General features: G+C 51.0%; 1 protein-coding gene and 1 long non-coding RNA gene across 5 annotated transcripts in view; both read right to left on the bottom strand.

Moving 5' to 3' along the window:
• Nucleotides 1-893: 893 nt before the first annotated feature.
• Nucleotides 894-8,905, bottom strand: LOC128597557 (uncharacterized). 2 transcript variants are annotated; one of them, XR_008383281.1, is made up of 4 exons: nucleotides 8,539-8,905; nucleotides 7,617-7,721; nucleotides 6,545-6,648; nucleotides 894-5,792 (listed from the first exon to the last, which is right to left on the bottom strand). It is a non-coding gene; the product is annotated as an uncharacterized LOC128597557 (long non-coding RNA). The 2 variants fall into 2 exon arrangements; XR_008383280.1 differs by having other exon boundaries at nucleotides 7,617-8,905.
• Nucleotides 8,906-9,665: 760 nt separating this feature from the next.
• Nucleotides 9,666-20,216, bottom strand: part of PSEN2 (presenilin 2) — a 28,387-nt gene continuing 17,836 nt past the window's right edge. For 2 of the 3 annotated variants that reach the window (XM_053608018.1, XM_053608020.1), the window contains 7 exons: nucleotides 19,674-19,741; nucleotides 18,693-18,913; nucleotides 17,976-18,074; nucleotides 15,374-15,457; nucleotides 14,915-15,016; nucleotides 11,694-11,812; nucleotides 9,666-10,419 (listed from right to left, as the gene is read on the bottom strand). In XM_053608018.1, the coding sequence (XP_053463993.1) occupies nucleotides 10,264-10,419; nucleotides 11,694-11,812; nucleotides 14,915-15,016; nucleotides 15,374-15,457; nucleotides 17,976-18,074; nucleotides 18,693-18,913; nucleotides 19,674-19,741 (849 nt within the window). In that variant the 3' untranslated portion in view covers nucleotides 9,666-10,263. The remainder of the gene's footprint in view (nucleotides 10,420-11,693; nucleotides 11,813-14,914; nucleotides 15,017-15,373; nucleotides 15,458-17,975; nucleotides 18,075-18,692; nucleotides 18,914-19,673; nucleotides 19,742-20,216) is intronic. The other variant, XM_053608019.1, reaches the window with a different exon arrangement.

The raw sequence follows: 20,216 nt of genomic DNA, 5'->3' as shown, positions 1-20,216 counted from the left end.
ACCATGGTTTGTGATGAGGCTGTTGGGGTAAACCATGGTTTGTGATGAGGCCGTGTTGGGGTAAACCATGGTTTGTGATGAGGCTGTTGGGGTAAACCATGGTTTGTGATGAGGCTGTTGGGGTAAACCATGGTTTGTGATGAGGCTGTTGGGGTAAACCATGGTTTGTGATGAGGCCGTTGGGGTAAACCATGGTTTGTGATGAGGCTGTTGGGGTAAACCATGGTTTGTGATGAGGCCGTGTTGGGGTAAACCATGGTTTGTGATGAGGCTGTTGGGGTAAACCATGGTTTGTGATGAGGCTGTTGGGGTAAACCATGGTTTGTGATGAGGCTGTTGGGGTAAACCATGGTTTGTGATGAGGCCATGTTGGGGTAAACCATGGTTTGTGATGAGGCCGTGTTGGGGTAAACCACCACATGGGACTCTGTGGGACTCAGGGGCTGTTCCCCCCAAGGATAAAGCTTTGGAAGACTCTTTTGCCGTTGCTTAAGAACCACCCCCTGGGAATAAGAAATGCAAGCAGGAATAAAGTGCCGATTTGCTGCAAGAGGAGAAAAAAGAATTCTGCTTTCAGTTTATCCACCTGGAAACACATGTGAAAATATATCATCTGGGTACAAGCAGCACCCCCTCCCCTTCCCCATCCTTCCTCCCCTACAGTCAAAATCCCGTTCCATCATCAAGACTGCATCTAGTCCTTTAATTTCCTGTTATGTGCCCTCCAGGGTTCACCTCTAACTTGATGCCAAGATATTTTCTTAAATAAATACAGCTCCCTTACTAAGAATAATTCTGGGGAAACTACTTAGCATTTTGGGGGTGGTAACCCGTGGAAGAGATGTGGGGTACTGGTGGGAGAGAAGAATATGTTGTAAGATACCCAAGTGGTAAAGGTAACAAGTGAGCAGAGATGGCCAGAATAGAAATACGTATTTGGAAGTCAGGTCAGGCTTGTATTTGGCTCCAGGCACTATAGCCCCAGCTACAGTGGTTTCTTTTCCCAACATAAGCAGTAGTCTAGGCAGCCGCTCTAGGAAGTCATCAAGTCCCCAGCCTCCTTGCAGATTCCTCCTTGGATATACATGCTTTGCCTGTGGCTTTCACCCTCAGGGTCACAAACTAGCTGTGACACTTCCAAGTATCACATCTGTGTCCCACTAAAGGGAAAAAAAGGCAGACCAGGACTCAGTGTGCCCCCCTGCCCTTAGAATCAGGAAAACAACTGCTCTTCCGGAAGATCCTCCCATGGACTTCTGCTTGTCTCTGACTGGGCAGAACTGAGTGTTATGGTCACTCCCCTTCAACATACCCAAGGACAGCCTGAGCACATCAGGGCTCTGTGGGTACAGAGGGACGGGTGCTGGGAAAGGGATCGTATATGTGAAGGCCACCAGAACGGACCCTGTCACACAGAGGAGCAAGCAGAGAACAGAATGGAGCCCTGAAAATCTCCTACCTTTAAGGGAAAGGTAGAAAAGAAGCTGGACGATGACTCAGGAAGGAGCAGGAGGAGGGAAGAAAAGTGGGAACCAGTTGTGAAATGAAAATAAAAGCGGGTTTAATAAGGAGACTTCACAAAGGATGGCGGCAAGGGCAGAGCAGGGAAGGGCCCCTGCAGCAGAGGGAAGCTGTGACCTTAAGATCTGCCCGCTTCCTAAGTACCAGGCAAACGGAGTTTGAATAGGGGAGTAAACACACAGGACCAAGTGAGAGGGAGGAGGGGCCAAAGAGGAGGGGCCGACCCAAATCAGGGGAGGTTTTTACCCTGGGGGACCCTTTACAGGGAGGGAATGTCTGCTGGTTCAGGCTGAGAACAGGCCAAAGTGCAGGGACCTGGGGCAAGAAAAGAAGCTTAGCCTGTTGTGTTCTGTTTGATCAGCCGTGAGAAGGATCAAGGATCAAGCTCAGCCAACCATTTAGGAGACTAAGGTGGGCATGTGGAGGCTCTGTTTCCGCCCTTTATCATTAGCAAACAAGGGGGCATCTAGGAGCCTTAACTAAGTCCTCTGGGAAAGTGATTCTTTCCAGTAAGTTTTCTTACTGGAAAGCATGGGGGAAGGGGCTTTGTTGGTTTCTGGGATCACAGGCTTAGACAAAATCCAGCATTCTCAGAATTAGGAGAGCCTGGGGTCAGGAAAGCCTACAGAACATGGCCTTTCGAAAACAAGACTGTCAATTCAATTGTCGGAATAAGTTACGGAGGAGTAGAAAATAAGAACAATTAAAAACCCTCAATGTTTTAACATGAGAACATCATTAAAAATTATTTAAAACTACTTTGGTAATTTCAAACTCACAGAAAGTTGCAGGACCAGCAAAAAGATTCCCCTCAACATTAAGTCAATCATTTACGACGTTTGTTCCGTGTGTGTGTGTGTGTGTGTGTGTGTGTTTTGTTAGTCTTTCAGATTTCAGCCCCTGCCCTCAAGTAGGCTCTGGTGTCCTTGGAGGGTGCGTATGGCTTGCTTCGTGGCCGAGGGTGAAGTGAGACGAGGTTAGGTCTGGGTGGTGAGGGTCTCCTGTGGGGGCTGCAGGCCCTGCTGGCAGAACGCACAGCCTGGTGTCTCTTGACTTGGTAGGACAGGTGCTCTTAAGGTAGCCTAGCCTCCCCTGCTCTCACTGACAGACCCTTGGTTCAGGGGACACCTTTCCCGTCTCCATAGCAGCCCCCACAGAAGGGCTGCTGGCTCTCCACTCTGGAGCTAGCCTCACCCACCCTCAGGAATGATGAGAAGCTTCATTCTGTCCTCAGGTCTCAGACAATAATCCCTGCCCACCATCCCACACCACCACTTCCCTTCAAAGGGTGATACAGGACCAGGTACTGTTGTTGAATCCGAGAAACACTGACCCCCCACCCCCAGGAAGGATCAAGTGCATGTCCCACCCAGGAAATACTGAATGCACCAATCCCTGCTGCCCTGACCCTTTAAATCTCCATCCGCTGTAGCCCATGTGTTAATTCTCTCCCAGACAGAGATTTCACCCCGCCTGCACCCAGGTGGAGAAAAGACCCCATTGACCACACAGACCCATGGCTCCGTTTTCCTTCCGTTTCATGCCTCGGAATAATCTTTCATCTTTAGGTTCTTAACCTCTCAACAACCTCCTCCTGTCCCTTTCTCTAGGGTGGCGGTGCCTTTCTCTACTCCCAGGAGAGACTCTGAGAGCAGAGTTCTCCAGGTTTGAGCAGTCAAGCCTGATACTTTCATTTAGTCAGAAAAAACTCTTCCTTGGCCTCCCTTAAGAGAAAATTAAAATGCAAAACAGGTTATTTGCAAAACAGAATCTGGGGGCTGGGTGAGGTGGCTCACAGCTGTACTCACACCTGTGAAACTGAGGCAGGTGGATTGGCTGAGCTCAGGAGTTCGAGATCAGCCTGAGCAAGAGTGAGACCCGGCCTCTAAAAACAGCTGGAGGTGGTCGTGGGTGCCTGTAGTCCCAGCTGCTTGGGAGGCTGAGGCAAGAAGATCATTTGAGCCAAGAGTGTGAGGTTGCCGTGAGCTGTGACGCCACAGCATTCTAGCCAGAGCAACCAAGCATGATTCTGTCTCAAAAGTAAATAAATAAAATAGCTAGTTCCCTTAATTCCCTGATTGGGTTTCTCTTTTTTGGTCTTTTCTGTTTTCTCCACTGTCCCTACCATTGGCAGGCGGCATTAGAAAGAGCAGAATCTTTCCATTTTTCTCGTGTTCTCCTGCAGACTCATCGGGGACTCACAGCACTTGGCGGGGATGAGTTTAGTGACGTTTTCAGGGCCGGCGGGGCTGCTCCGTCAGGTCTGCTCTGGTCTTCTGCGCCGAGGCTCCCTGCTGGTCTCCCTGCTCACACAGCCTCTCTCAGCACTGATGCACCTTCACTGGATGCAGGGTGTGGAAAGCTTCTTAATTTTGTAGTTACTAATACCAGTTTACTCATTTCAATTAATGTTGCCACTTCCTCCCTGCTATTCCCTTCAATGCTGAAATATATGTATTTTTAAAATTTGCTCTTAATATTCGAAACACCGCCTATTAATTGAGAGAAGTTATTATTATTATTATTTTTTTTTTGCAGTTTCTGGCAGGGGCTGGGTTTGAACCCACCACCTCCAGCATATGGGGCCAGCCCCCTACGCCTTTGAGCCACAGGCGCCGCTCAGTAGAGAGAAATTCTTTGTTCCACTCATTTCAGTGGGTGGCTCTGAGTGGACCTGACCGGAAGGTAGCAGCCTCCACCTGCTGTCAGGTACACCGCAGGGAGGATCTATTTATATGCATTAAGAGACAGATTTTATAAACCAGATGTCAAGGGTTTCTATACTAACTACTCTGCTTACTCCCTGCTTGAACGTGGGTGAGTCATTTAGCTCCTGTGTGCCTTAGGTTCCTGTTCTGTAAAATGGAAATATGAATAGTACCCACCTCCCAGTGTTCGAGAATTAAATGCACTAACCACATGAACTCAGCACAGACTGACACAAGGTTGGCCCTGGGTAAGAGTCTGTCAGCTTAATCTCCAGAAAGTCCACAGCCACTGCCTGGAGGCCTTCCTAAAATGCCCCATGTCCCCTCCTTACCTGATAAGGATCTTTTGCCCACCTCTAGACACATCCTGGCCAATTTCCTAAAAGCTTCCCCACAGCCCGCTGGCCATTCACTCAGAATGGACCCTTCCTTCCTTCCCACCATCATTCGAAGCTGTCTAGAAATCCAATGTCTTTCCTGAGTAGCTAAAAAGGAAGATGGCGATATACAGGCCCTTCCTTCTCAGTAGGTGACCCCAGGACCCTAGTTCCCCACTGACGCATACGAACATAAAACACATCACCAAATCACAAACTAACCTCAGGAGAGTTTCTACACTGGGTGAGTATGATGATCATCCACGCTATGCAAACTGCGTGTCATGCAGTCCACGGCAGGCCCTCTGCACACAGCTGACAGCAGGAGGGCTCAGCGTGCCCTAACTCCCTGGCCACTCTGCTGCTGATCCTCCTCCATCACCCGGCACCCTTGTTTCAACTCCAGGCTGGCAGTCTACCTGAATCCCCACTGCTGTCATCTGTCAACTCCGGGAACACATCTCTACCTTCTTTGAAGACACTGGCTTGTGCTTCATGCTATCCCTCATGACTCCGTTTTCTCATTGTTTTGGTAACTTTAACTATGTTGGTAAACCAAAAAAACACACTACAACTGCATACTCCCCCATCTCTTGAGGTGGACATGTGGCCATCTGAAAATAAAGATACTGCCCAGTCTCCCAGTCTTAGCTAGGTATGACTGTGTGACTAATGACCAATTGGATATAAGCAGAAACACTGTGTGCAACTTTGGGAGGTTTTTTTTTATTGTTCGGGATGGAGGTATTTTTAAGAGGAGAAAGTACATCCTTTTCTATCCTCCTTTCATGTTCGAATGAGTATGACTTGATGGCTGTAACCTAGCAGCCAGCTTGGGCCGTGAGGTTAAAGCCACATACTGAGGACGTTAAAGCGAGAAGACAGGCACTTGGCCCTGATACCATGAACTATCATGCCCTTTCCAAGCTGCCCATGCTTGGCAAAGTACAATAACCCATCTTGTTTAAACCACTGCTATTTGTGTTACCTACAGTTGAAACTATCCTTCCTCTCAAAGAATATAATACTTACCCCCAGGTCACACAGTAAGCAGCTGGCAGAACCAGGATCTGCATGCTGGTGGATTTAGTCCGGAGCCCATGAGGCTGCTCAGAGCAGTGGGTCTGTCCTACCTTGAGGGCCTTGTAAAGGGGACACAGCACAGACAGGAGTCAAGAGCTCCAGGCTGCAATGAGAAGCCAAGGAAACATGTGATGGAGGCATGGGAGGGGACCAAGAGGAATGCACAATTGAGGGGCATAGACGGCTTCCCTGCACAATCTGCACTCTCTCTCCAAATGTGGTGCAAGGGGCTGTTGAGGCAGGGTGGTGAGGGGGAAGCCAGCACTTGGGTTAAACTAGTTATGCGGGCTTTGCTCTAGGACTTTTTACCCAGTAGATACGCATGTTGATACCTATAACAATTCTACACTATTATAATTTTGTAGCTTTATACTATTTTAGGAGCTGGGGCATAATTTTATTTTACCCTGTTTCCCCGAAAATAAGACAGTGTCTTATTTTAAGGTGTGCTCCCAAAGATGCACTAGGTCTTATTTTCAGGGGACATCTTATCTTTCCTGTAAGTAGGTCTTATTTTCGGAGGATGTCTTATTTTCGGGAAAACGGGGTATTTATTTATTTATTTTTGAGACAGAGTCTCAAGCTATCGCCCTGGGTAGAACACTGTGGTGTCACAGCTCACAGCAACCTCCAACCCCTAGGCTTAAGCGATTCTCTTGCCTCAGCCTCTCAAACAGCTGGGACTACAGGTGCCCACCACAACACCCGGCTATTTTTTTGATTGTAGTTGTCTTGTTCCGCAGGCCTGGGCAAATTTGAGGGCCCGACCCCCCCAGCTCTGGTGTATGTGGCTGGCGCCTTAGCTGCTTGAGCTACAGGTGCCGAGCCATGGGGCATAATTTTAGATGTACATACCCTCTGCCTCTAGAATCTCAGGATCAGAAGTTCTCAGGAGAGGGCCCATCTTCTCTTTTCAACACCCAAGTTTCTCTGCTTCGATCACCTGGCAAGGCATTGGCCTGGGAAAACAAGCACCAGCCGTGAGCTCAGGAACCCATCTACCCAAGCACGGAAACTTGTCATGTCTGGAGACTGCTACAGACCAAGGGGAATAAACAGTGCTGGGACAACCGGTTACAGTTACAGATAAACAAAATGAGGTCCCTACTAAATACCATTCTAAAAAAAATTTCAGGGCAGTACCCATGACTCAACAGAGTAGGGCATCGGCCCCATATTCTGGAGGTGGCGGGTTCAAACTCAGCCCCAGCCAAAAACTGAAAAAAAAAAAAAAAAAAAAATTTTTTTTCAAATGATTTAAAGATTTAACTATGAAAATGCAAATTTAAGCTTTAAAAAAACCTCAAGAGTAGGGAAAGAAGATTCAAAGGCATAAGCCAAAAAGGCAAAAGACTGATGAATTAAAAACATCAACATTTTAAAATCACCTTGGCACAGCAAAAAGACTCTTTAAGGAGGGGAGGGAGGGAAGCCAAAATCCACCAGATATTTGCAATGCCTATAATCAATCAAAGAGTCTCATTTCTCCAAAATATATTTTTCTTCTTCTAAAATTTATTGTTTTTTAAGAAAGAGTCTCACTCTGTTACCCTGGGTAAGCGCCATGGCATCATAGCTCACAGCAACTTCAAACTCTTGGGCTCGAGCAATCCTCTTGCCTCAGCCTCCCAAGTTGCTGGGTCTACAGGTGCCAGCCACAACACCTGGGTATTTTTGGAGACAGGGTCTCGCTCTGGCTTAGGCTGGTCTCGAACCTGTGAGCTCAAGCAATCCACCCACCTCAACCTCCCAGAGTGCTAGGATTATAGGAAAGAGCCACTGCCCCCCCCACCCCAACAGCTTTCCTAACATACATACACATGAAAGTCTCCAGAATGTAATGTTTTTTAAAATTATTAAACATGTACAATATGGTACCATTTCTATAAAGTTAAAAGAATATGCCAACACAAAAAACGAAACTAACCACGGATGAGAAGGACACAAATTGACTTCAGAACCTGGGATGAGGCAACAGGATTGGGGCATCACAGACAAGACTTCAGACTTGGTTTTATTCCTGAAGAGAAATCTAGAGCAAGTATGGAAAAACAGTAACATTAGCTGATGGGTTACGTGGGGGAGACAGAGGCGTTTGCACACCGGTTCTCTGTTCTATCTCAGCATTTCTAAAGATTTGATGTTGTCTTTAAAAAATTCTCTCAGTCGGGCGGCGCCTGTGGCTCAGTGAGTAGGGCACCAGCCCCATATGCGGAGGGTGGCGGGTTCAAACCCAGCCCCGGCCAAACTGCAACAACAAAAAAAATAGCCGGGCGTTGTGGCGGGCGCCTGTAGTCCCAGCTGCTCGGGAGGCTGAGGCAAGAGAATCGCGTAAGCCCAAGAGTTAGAGGTTGCTGTGAGCCGTGTGACGCCACGGCACTCTACCGAGGGCGGTACAGTGAGACTCTGTCTCTACCAAAAAAAAAAAAAAAAAAAATTCTCTCAGTTTTCTTCTGAGTCTCCCAGCTCCTTGGGAACCTCAAGGTCTGTTTTCTCCCCACTGGCTGTTCCCTGCCTCCTCCCACATCCCTGGTTTCCCAGTCCTAGTTTCTTAGTTTAGCACTTACTCCTGGGGCCGTGCAAGTCCCTCATTTCTCCTCTCCTAAGCGTCTATGACCCACATATGGGGGCCCCCACTTCTCTTTGCACCTGAATGCAGTCCTGGCCCAGCCCTCCCTGGCCAGACTTCGACAAAGGCCTTTCAGGTTAATGAATCAAAACATTTATGGATCTCATCCTTGAAACTCCGCCCTAACACCACTCCTCTAAAGATAAACATCGCCAGAATTGCCAAATTTTATGAGCTTTTACCAGATGTTTTCCCCCTTAACCTCTTGAGAGCTTTTTACCATCAGGGACCATCTCTCGGTCTTCAATTGCTCCCTGCTTGTGGCTTTCAAGACCGAGAGGCCACCCCTCCTGCAACTCTGACTTGCATTAGTCATCAACCGGATTCCAACTGCCAGCTCTCACGCCAAACAGCCCTGGGGAAAGCAAGCTCCTGTCAGACATCAAGATACATAATTCTCATTCCTCTCCTAACAAACAACCAGGGTCTGAGCATTCATTATTCCTGGACAAGGAAACAGGGTACCACTCTCCACTCGAGATACACACCTGCGTTTCCTCAGCTGTCTGACGGCCACTCTGCACAGCCTCAGCAGGCTCAAGGCCTCAGCCTAGGGGCATCGCTGAGACTGTGACCTGGGAGTGACCACAGGGCCCAGGGTGATGGCCAGAGGGAAAGGAGAGCTTCTGAGCACAGGTTCCCAGGCACATGGGTTTCTGCTGAGTGTGGACACTTGCTGAAGGAATCTGCACTGGGAGTGTTTCTGACACTGCACGACTGAGGCCAGGGATCTGCCTGGCACCTGAAGCCTTACACCCCCAAGTACACAAACTTCGGGCACCCCTGCTCTCTGAATACCTTTGTTTAGGGAACTTTCTAGTAAAGAAATGAGTATAAGCTGGACACAGTGGCTCACGCCTGTAATCCTAGCACTCTGGGAGGCCAAGGCGTGTGGGTTGCTTGAGTTCAGTTGTTTGAGACCAACCTGAGCAAGAGAGAGAGACCTGGGTGTCATGGTGGTACCTGGAGTCCTAGTTACTCAGGAGGCTAAGGCAAGAGGATCGTTTGAGCCCAGTAGTTTGCAGTTGCTGTGAGCTATGATGATGCCATAACACTCTACCCAGGGCAATAGAGACTCAGTCCCAAAAGAAAAAAACAATGAGTGTAGAGAAGTGAGACTATTAAAAGCCTCTCTAGGGCGGCTCCTGTGGCTCAAAGGGGTAGGGCGCCGGCCCCATATGCCAGAGGTGGTGGGTTCAAACCCAGCCCTGGCCAAAAACTGCAAAACAAAAAAAGCCTCTCTCCTTCAAATAGGCAAATTCCCCCTCTTCAGGGTTCACAGCACAGTTGTCCTGAGAGTGTGGGTGAGACTCAGGGACAGGAGCCAACATTTACAAACAGACTAGATGCCAGCATTCCAACAGGACTCATCTATTTATTGATATGAACATTAAGCCACTTCCCAGCAGTGTGACTGCCTTAATGAGAACAGGACTCAGTTTCTACAGGTAATAAAATAACAATCACATCATAGACAAAGCGTTGGGAACCTTCCTTAGAGGAAATCGGCTTTCCTGCTCCAGCCAGAGCCACCGGGTGCTGAGCACGTCCCTGAGCACACACTTCTGGTCCCAGACAGACCCGCGGCTCCACGCATGGCACGCTGCCTCGGCCCAGGGGTCCAGGCCTCACGAGAGCTCGCCCACTTCTCCCTGCCCCTCCCCGCACTGCCTGACCTTCGAAGTTCATCTGGATAAACCTGCTGTGTCCCACGGGTTCCGCGAGGAGGTTTTCGCGAAGGGCCGGGCCAGAGTCTCCTGACAAAACAGCTAGCACCAAAAAGCTGGTTCTGCTTCCTCTTCACAAAGTAAACACGATACTTTTGTCTTTTCTCTTTTTTTAAGGAAAACAAAGTTTTAAAAATATATGGCACTAGAGTGTAAAATCATACAACTGCGTCCAGTTAAAATTCCCTGCAGCTTCCAGCGTCTGGCGGCCGCGGCCCTCAGATGTAGAGCTGATGGGAGGCCAAGGTGTCCATGAAAGGGCGCACCAGGTTGTCCGTGGAGAAGTAGAAGATGAGCCCGAACGTGATGGAGATGGGGAGGGCGGGCAGCGCCTTCTTGAACACAGCCAGCAGCAGGAGGGTCAGACACAAGCCCTGTAGGAAGGGGGTGAGAGGGATGAGCAAGGTGACCCCTGGGAGTGGCTGAGGGAGCAGTGAGTCACGGTCCATTCCTGGGCTCAGGAGCTTGCCTGGGGACCAGCTGGATAACAGTGCTGGCCACGCCCTTATCTTCCCAGGTCCCTCAGCAGCTCTGAAAGGTGCCCAGGGCAGATATTCTCACCCAGGGAACCCTGCTTGCTAATGCCAGGGCCAGAAAGTGACCTCCTAATCTCGGGCAGCACTGCTCTGCCAGACCTCGCTGCCTCCTAAGCTGGTTCAGTGGACCCACGGGATGGCCCCAGGGAATGTGTGTGTATACGGGAGCTAGATAGGCTCAATTGAAATGTCAGTGGGGTGGGTTCTCAGTGGCTGACACCAAGGAAAGCAAAGGTGGCAGGTGACCTGCCCCTGGGAAGCAGGCACAGGGTTGTCCATCCTGCCCTGACCCAACTGACAGGGGCAGTGGTCCAGGGTGGGGACCAGGAACCAGGGCTGCCCTATCCATGAGGATGACAGGACTCGGGTTGGACAGTGTGGGATCTACTATCCCATCCTGGACACACACATGTGGGCAGAAACAAAGTCTTCAAAACACTGGCGCGTCAACCTTAACCCTGTGCCCTGCCAGGTGACGCCAGGGTTTTCATCAAGGCGGGAGACACGGAATATGTACAGCTCAGCGACGTCCCGTCCTCTGACAGAGAAAACGCTCGAGATGAAATCATTATAAGGTGCATCTGGTCACCTTCCGTGAGTATAGGACCTCTAAAATCCACTGCTGGGGTTCCCAACACCCCACCGACCCCTGGATTCAGAACCCTGTGGAGTGTGGATGGCACAGAGGACAGGAAAACGCACAGCTCCAGGGCTAGAGACCAAGTTCTGATCACAACTCTTCTAATCACAGCTCGGCCCTCACTAGCTCAGCACCCATGGGCAAGACCCAGAAGCTATTTCCTCTGCCCTAAATCTGAGGGGACCACGGAATCTCCCAGGTATCCTGAGAATAGCCCACAGAGCTGGCAGCCGGGCCCAATGCACAGAGGCCTGTGTGCTCAGTGAGGTCAGAGCCAGGGCCCTTGGTCACCCTCCTCTGTGCTGTCCTTAGAGGCTGCCACCTGTCCAGATGGCCACCACACCTTCCAGTCAGGCCTCACGTTGCCTGTGCTACTGGGGGAAGAGAGAAGAAAAATGCAAACTCCCCAGGGATCCAGGTAGACCCTGAGGAACCACCATGGGAGCAAGCAGGAGCATCCCCAGCCACTCACGATGAGGATGGCCACAAAGCAGGCCAGTGTGGTGTTCCAGTCCCCGCTGCCCGTAGCTGCGGCCTTGCCCACCAGCACGCTGTAGAAGATGAAGTCCCCGAGGCCGAGCTTCACACCCCCTGTGTAGGGGAGAGAAGTGGACTCTGAGACACCGTAGAGGGCAGGAAGAGAAGGACAGCACCTGCCCAGCCCAGCCTACCAGGACAGACACACGGACAGGGGACAGGGACAGGCTGTCTCTGAAAAGCAGCCACCAGCAGGAAAGGGGGTGGGTGCCTTATGACCGGGGTGGAGAAAAGCTGGCTGCTCTGATACTCAGGTACAACCAAAGCTGGGCACTCAGCTGAGCAAAGAAAAGGACAAACACACGCCTACTGCCCGGGGCTGAGGGGCTGCTGTACAGCTTAGTGCCAAGTCTGAGTGATGGATATTTTTTAGGAAATTTAATTTCACTACTTTGAGGAACACATATAAATGTCAAATAGAGACCCTTTCCTGCGTAGGTAAATATGAGTGGTAAATAGAGACCCTTTCCTGCGTAGGTAAATATGAGTGGTAAATAGAGACCCTTTCCTGCATAGGTAAATAGAGACCCTTTCCTGCGTAGGTAAGTATGAGTGGTAAATAGAGACCCTTTCCTGCGTAGGTAAATATGAGTGGTAAACAGCACACCTGCTACAGACAAGTAAGCTAGAGCTTCTAAAATGCTTTCAGTTTGTTTTTAGCACAAGGCCCCTGATGCTTGTTTGTAGGATAACTATGGTTACTTGATAAACACAAACCAAAGAGTACTCCCCGCCCCCCGCTGGTGCCCCTCAAGCCCCAAGTAGTACTCTGCCCATGCTTCCCCCACCAGGACCCTCTCCATCAACACTGTCTCTCCCCTGATCCCAATTGTCCGCCTGCAGCAGGTGCCTTCCTTGGCACCCAACGAACACTCTTCAGTCCTGCCCAAAGATGGCTTTCCCACCTGGGTCCCTTTCGCTGCCACCCTGCTCCCACTGTACTGCTCTCGTCTGCCCTCTTCCCTCCCCAACTGCTCTTCCTTTTTAATCAGGACTCTCAAATAAACTCTGAAATCACCTCCAGGTCACTTTGGAAACCTAGAGGTACCAGGTCCCTGTCCCCTAACTAGAGCTCTCTGGCTGAGCCACCACACTGCCCTGAGGGGCTGCTGCAGCCCTCCTGCCACCAGCTGTCTGGACACCTGTACCCCTCTGGCTACTCCCCAGCATCCTCCACCTGCACCCTTCCCTTCCTCTGCAAGTGCCTTGGACCCCGGGCTTCTCACTGCACCCTCCCTGGCTACCACACTTCTTGGGGCCAAAGACTTTGACAACATTTATGTGCTCCTCCCCACACGGGTCTACTGGACATTTACCGAGATGTCCTGCAGCCCCTCCCAAGTGTCTGGGACCCACCCCAGGCCCAGTCCTGCCAGCCTGCCCAAGACTGCATCCCACCTCCTTTCCCAGGCCACTGCTGCCCCCTTGCTCCTCTCCCGTGGACTTCAGCAGTGACCCCTCCTGGCATCCCAGCAGAATACACTGGGAATAAAGCTGTGATTTCCTATTTACAAACTACTAATGGTTCCCCACCACCACAGGCTAAAACACGGGTTCTTTCTTCCATGAGTACAACTACCCTGCAGTCTAATGGCCCTCCTCCACTACCTACCTGAAGCCTTCAGCTCTAAGTTAAGCCTTTGCAAAGCAAATGCTGAATTTGACTTGCCTTTGTTTCCTGGCAGACTAAATCCTTGGAATTACCAAAGTAACAGGAGTGTTTTGTCATTCATGAGCCCCTTAGATCACACCTGAGTTTATGCTAAAAGATGAGATGACTCAGGGTGGGGGCTGCACCAGAAAGACCAACCACATGATTAGGGGGTGGACGCTTCAGGCCAGACCTCTGGGGGGCGGGGAGATGAAGTTCAACCAGGTGGCAAAGTCTAAGCCATCATGCCAAGGACACTGGACGCTGAGGTGGACAGGATGCTGAACGCATCATGTGTCGGGAGGGTGACGCACCCTGTTCCACCAGAGAACGCACAGAAAAGACATGGTGGGGACCCTTCCAGACCCTGCCCTGTGTGTCTCTTCATTTGGCTGGTCATGAGTTGCATTCCCCATAATAAAACTGTAATTACAGTACTGTGATCCTCCTTTCTAGCAAATGACTGAACCTGAAGGGAGCCCCAAATTTATGGCCAGTTGGTCAAAGAGTGGGTGGCCCATAGACCCTTAGAACTCGTGGCTGGTGTCTGAAAGGAGGCCAGTCTCAGGACCTGTGCCTTTACTCTGTGGGGTCTGCACTGGCTGTTGGGAGTCAACAGCAGCCCTGAGCAGCCACGCACCAGTTAGCGCTGGAACAAATGCCTTCCTTGGCCTGTCTGCAGGATGACGGCCTAGTCACCCTTCAAGACCCACCTTGGGTCCCTCTTTCCCAAACATACCTGTACCCCTCCCGCATCTCTGGAGCTCTTTATACCACCTGGCTGCTCCCACAGGGCCCTTCTGGAGGCCAGAGGCTGTTATATACCAGCACCTCTGGCACACAGTAAGCATCTGTGATCGTGTAGTGACACAACAGCTGTTTTAATTATTTAGGAAATAATATCTCAAAATGTCTCCAGTGTTGTCTCAGCTCCTTCAGTCTGCTGGTGTGGAAAGCAGCCCCCATGCTCCCCTCTCTGGTGCCTGCTGTGATTCAACCTCCAATGCCCAGCACAGAAGTTACCTCCACAGGTAACTTTCTCTGCCCCCAGGAAGCCCTGTCCCATGCTCTCCCAGAGCCCCCTTTCCTCTTCTTCCTCCAGCTTTTTTGGGGTGTGTGATTAGCATCCATTAGACTGTGAACCCCACCAGAGCCGGGCCTCAACCTGCACCACACAGGCACACACTAGCATTCAATACGTGTCTCCTAACTATGCAGGGGAGTTGGATGCAGAAGCCTTCAGAGTCGGGCAACAAGACTCCAGCTCTGGGCAGCACCTGTGGCTCAAAGGAGTAGGGTGCCGGCCCCATATACCGCAGGTGGTGGGTTCAAACCCAGCCCCGGCCAAAAACTGCAAAAAAATAAAAAGATTCCAGCTCTGCCAGCTTCTCCTTGACTTTCACAAAGACCCCTCTGATATGAAAAGGGGCCTCTCCCCTCATGTCTCCTCCACCCTCTGCCCCCACCCCTGGGCGAAGCAGACCACGTGAACATGGGCACCTTACTTTCCTCCGCTTCCTCCAGCTCCTCCCCTGGGTAGCCAGAAACAGGAGGCTCAAAGACTTCGGGATAGGAGGGCTCCCCAAAACTGTCATAGGAGTCTTCTTCTGGGTGTCCAGGAAGAGAAGATGACCGTCAGTGTCATGAGCAGAGGACAAGGGAGAGACAAAACCAGTCAGAGGGCTGCCTGGTCTCTGGGGAGGAAAGATGCAGGAAGGGCCCCCCTGAGCACTGTGCCTGACCTCAGGCTTCCCCACCTTTACCCGCCCCCTCCCCCTGCCACACCCAGTGGCAATGAGGCACAGCACTGGAGGGGTGGCGGATCCACAGTCCCACCCTCACACACTCTCCAAGATGCCCAAAGCCAGGAGAGCTGCTTTATGGATGACACTCCCCACTTCCCCTCCTGAACCTGTGTGCCCCAGAGAGCCAGGCTGATATGCTGTCAGCCCCCCGGTACTCACCCATCTCGGGGTCATAGGGGAGCTGCAGGGCTCCCTGAGAGGAGGGGTCCAGCTTGGCCATGCCCACCGTCCATACCATGGCAGCTGGGTAAAGAGAAAAGGGTCACGACTCAGATGGTGCTGATAGCGGCTGCCTGCAGGACCCGAGAGGAGGTGTTAGCTTGTGTCCCCAGAGAGCCTGCCTGGGACCCTCCATCCTGCCGGGTGTTTGTCCACAGTCCATGGTTAGGAGGCTGCGAAGGGAGGGGTCCAGGTCGGGCACAGTGCCTGCACAGTGCCCCAGCCAGCCCCTCTCACAAATAACAAAGCAAGGATAATAGTATCAGTGGATAGTTTGGTGAACTAATTATTTTTGAAACTGTTGCAGCAAGTATCACATAAAATGTAGCATCTTAACCATTTTAAAGCATACAGTAGATGTTGTGGAACAGATCTGAACTTTTCACCTTGCAAAACCGAAACTCTATAACCACTGAACAACAACTCCCCAGCTGCTGGTAACCACCATTTCACTGTTTGTCCCTATGAATTTCATGACCCTAACAGTCTCACAGGTAGAATCACACAGTATTTTATCTTCACTTACATAATGTCCTTAAGGTTCACCCATGTTACAGCATGTGTCCGAATCTCCTTTCTTTTGAAGGCTGAGTAACATTCCATTGTATGTATACCCACATTTTATCCTTTCAGCCATTGGGAGACACTTGGTGGCTATTGTGAATCGTGCTGTGACGCACACAGGTGCAAATACTGTTGGAGTCCCTCCTCTCAATTATCTCTGGCATATACCCGGGAGAGGGACTGTTGGATCACACAGTACCAAGTGAACCGTGTGTTGTTTGTCACTACTCTGTACCTCTGAGTCTCCTTCTGAATGGCCAGCAGGGACTCAGATTCAATATGTCCCCTCCAACCTGCTCCACCATGTCTTCTTGCTCTCAGAAAATGGCAACTCCATCCTTGACTGTCATTAGCTTTGACTGTCTCACAACCCATATCCCAACCATCAACAAATTGTGCCAATTCTGCTTCCAGAATGTCTCCAGAATCCGACTATATCTCACACCAGCTATTGCTTTCCCACGGCCAAACTCCCAGCCTCTCTCCCCTGGATTGGTATTCAGCCTCCAACCCCGGCTCCTTCTCCTGCTCTTGACCTCATACATTTTGTTGTCCATTCAGCAACCTGGGTGACCCTGTTAAAATGTCAAGCCAGGCTGGCCCACAATCTTCCACTGGCTTCCATCTCACTCAGAAGCCAAAGTCCTTTGCCACGGCCTGCAGGGCCTAACATGATCTGGACCTCCTTTTCCTCCCTCATTCTGCCCCAGTGACAATGGCCTCTGAGGACTCGACGAGCACGCCAGGCCCACCCCTTCCCAGGGCCCATGCACTGCTGCTGTTTCTTCTGTCTGCAATGCCACCCGCATATTTTTGGGTGGTACTCTCTTACCTAAGCCAGGTCAGTCTCTGGTCAAATATCACCTTATGATGGAGGGCACCCCTGATTACCTTTCACAAATCAGCACACCCCACTGTTCTGAAGTCCTTGCCCCTGAACTCTGCTTTATTTTTCTACAGAGCACTCACTAGCTCCCGACACTCACTTGTCTATTTCAATTCTACTTCCCCTCCAAGAGTGGAAGTTCCATCAGAGCCAGCACCTCACCTGCTCACAGGTGAACCCCCAGAGTCTCAGGCACTCATAACAGGCCTCCCAGCACGGCTTGTCTTTCTGCACGTGGTCTCTGCTCTTCCCAGGAATGCGCCTGGAGTGTGCTTTCACACTGCGGGGCCATGCTGGTGGTGACTCTCTACAAGCCGATTCTTTTTCCGCATAGAGGTTATCTAGCATGCTACTGCTGTTTCATAAACTGTCTCCCAGGATACCCTTCAGACTACAACAGGCCCAGAAATTTGGGCTCTCTACTTAAATAAGCCCTGCCATCCGCAGCTGGGAGGGCATCACAACCACAGGGCTGGGAGCTCCAGGAGGCCAGGGAGCACGTGGTCTTGTTTCCTGCAAGACCCTCCATGCCTAGCACAGTGCCTGCCACAGGGTGGGGACCTGATGCATATGTGTTGAGTTCAGATAAATCCAAATCCCTATACACTGACCTGAGGCCAAGGCAATCCCGTGTGCCTTCTTCTTAGACATGAACTTCAATCAGCCATGCTGCCGTCAAGGAAGCCCAGGAGCTCCCTGTGGCCCAGTCCTCCTCTACATAATCCCTCTCCAAAGCCCCTTCTCAGAAGCCTAGAGAGCTGAGGGGTGGCTGCAAGGCTCCATTCATGGGAATGTGGCCTGTACCCACCATGTGTCACTAGGGGACAGAGTCGGGGGGCTGCACCACATGCCCTCAGACGTCCCCTTCCTGTTCTCACTTTCACAGTTTTTCCTACGTAACAGCAAGGTGATGCCATCCTTGGTCTCTGAAGGTGGAGCCCTTCCTGGGATGACAAGGGCTGGTTCCTCCCTTTGCTTAGGAAAAGGTAGGTGCTCCCTAGTCAACTCCAAAAGCCACAGCTTAGAAGTCCCCTTGTCCCCACTACAAACTTGGTGACGCCATGGTCAGGCAGAGGCGCAGCGGCCACTCACACGAGTATATCAGGGCAGGGAATATGGGCTCGTTTCGCTCCTGGGCAGTTTCCACCAGCATTCTCAGTGGCCCTTTGGGACACAGTACAGCCACAAGATCTAGGAAAACAGAGACATCCTTGTCACGTTAAAGAAAGACATTTATCCCCAAGCAGCCCTGAAGAAGCAGCCAGTCCTCTAGCCCCAGGAGCCCCAGGGTGCAGTTCTCAGCACATGCCTTGGTGCTGGGCTAGCACCCCAAACCCCATCACAAGCCAGAGTCCACCCTGGCCAGAGCCCAGAGCAGGGCCTGAAATGGTGACTGCAAGCAAGGGAGACCGGGAGGTCGAACTAGAGAGTCCTACTTCTCAAGTTCCTTATCCTTAAAATAGAAATAGTAATACTGACAAAGGTAATCATGCCAATATCAATTAAATAGCTGCTAACATTAGGAATTATGTATAGATACTGTGCCCAAGTTTTAGAATTGTTCTCAGGAAAAAATAAGTGAACGTGTCAACTGTTTAACGGCACACACGCTCCATCGACATGTCAATAATAATGGAGAACAAAGTCTCCACTACTGGGTTTTATTTCTGTGAGGCCTCCTGTGTTTTAAAAAAGCAAACCTCTCAGGAGACCACGGGGCGTCCTCAGGAAGGAGGATGAGCACTCCAGCATGGTCCCCTTTGTGGAGTAGTGAGAAGGTGCACCCTGGACGTCACCTCCACTGCCTACCGTACACAGAGATGGCACCCAGGATGACCCAGGCGGACCACTCCGGGAGGTACTTGATGAACACCAGGGCCATGAGTGCACTGATCACGATGAGGTAGGCCTGCTGCAGCATGAGGGGCCCCTTCCAGTGGATGCACACCATGCCCACGGCCCCGAAGTTCCAGACGGTCAGCACGAGCGTGGGGTAGTCCATGGCCACGTTGTAGGTCTTGAGCACTTCCCTGCAGGACCAAGGTTGCGCCCATGGGTGGGAGACTCAGTGGAGACATGACGCCCTGACACAGTTTAACACCATTCAGTCCCAGCCCGGCCTCATTCATGAATGTGCCTTTCCCCCACTTCACTGGCCCTACAGCTAATCATTCAAAATATTTTCTAGAAGGGAAGTTTTGGTATACCTACAAGTAAAAAGACATTTTACACTTTCATTCTTTTTTTTCCTTAAATAAAAAAAAATAAAAAATATTTTCTAGAACAAGCAGGGGAATGAAGCAAAGACTCATGCCTAGCACGGCTAAGGTCAATGTGTCCTGGTATAACCTGGAAGACCCTTTGCACTTGGAAAAGGCCCTTGGGAAAGTGTCTTCTCCTCATCCCTCCAGTCTCTGTGGACCCTGGGTCAGGCTGATATTCCCAGTCAAGGGAACAAATAATCATTCCCATAAACTAGGAAGTACCCAAAAATGGGACTGTAAATTTGGAAAGGTTTCCCCCTTCATGGAGTTCAGAGAGCCTCTTCCAGGACCGCTTTGTTTTAAATCAGGAACTAGGAAGAGGCACGTGGTCCACCATAAAGCCCCATTTCTCCGTGTCAAGGCCCACGGGAGAGGAGCCCATAGGCCTGGGCCTCAGTAGAGCTGACATGAGACAGGGCTGCAGCTGGACGGCCACCCTTCCCTGCCAGTTTAGGCCCTTCACATTCACTCGTGCTGCAAGGACAGGGACCCTGGGCCCCGCTGTTGCTCACCAGCCCCCACTTACCCGAGGTAGATGTAAGTGAAAAGGAACAGCAGCATCAGGGAGGACATGACCAGCCAGCCGTGGATGAACTGGACAACAGAGACAGGACAGTCACCAGGTGTCCCCAAGCTCCCGATCACAAGGCCCCAGGTTCCCGGGACTAACATGCAAGCCCCCAAGTCTTTCCTCATTCCGCTACTTCATAACTGAAGGGAGGGAGCAGGTGGCCATCTGACGACAGCACAGAAATTCAAGGAGTTCTCTTCCAGTCCCCTGCAGTGTGTGGAGGAGAAAAGGCTCCCCCAGGTCTGCTGACACAGGCCTGTGCTCCCCTCCTCTCTACTGGTTCACTTAGAACAGACATGGGCCGGCGTCTCCCACTCGCCAGGCACTGTTCTAGGCTCTGGAAAGAAAGCCAGGAAGTCTCTGCCCTCAGCGTTGTGTTCCAGCATGCGGGGGGAGGAGGGGGGTCACAGGACACAGACACATAAGCAATCTGTCAGCAGGGAGGGTAAGGGCTACAGAGAAGACAGTGTTGGCAGGACACAGTGACAGGAGACTCGC

The sequence above is a fragment of the Nycticebus coucang genome, chromosome 10, assembly GCF_027406575.1.
Source record: "Nycticebus coucang isolate mNycCou1 chromosome 10, mNycCou1.pri, whole genome shotgun sequence".
Classification (NCBI taxonomy): Eukaryota; Metazoa; Chordata; class Mammalia; order Primates; family Lorisidae; genus Nycticebus; species Nycticebus coucang.
Note: the sequence above shows the minus strand (reverse complement) of the source record. Positions and strands in the feature narration are given on the sequence as shown.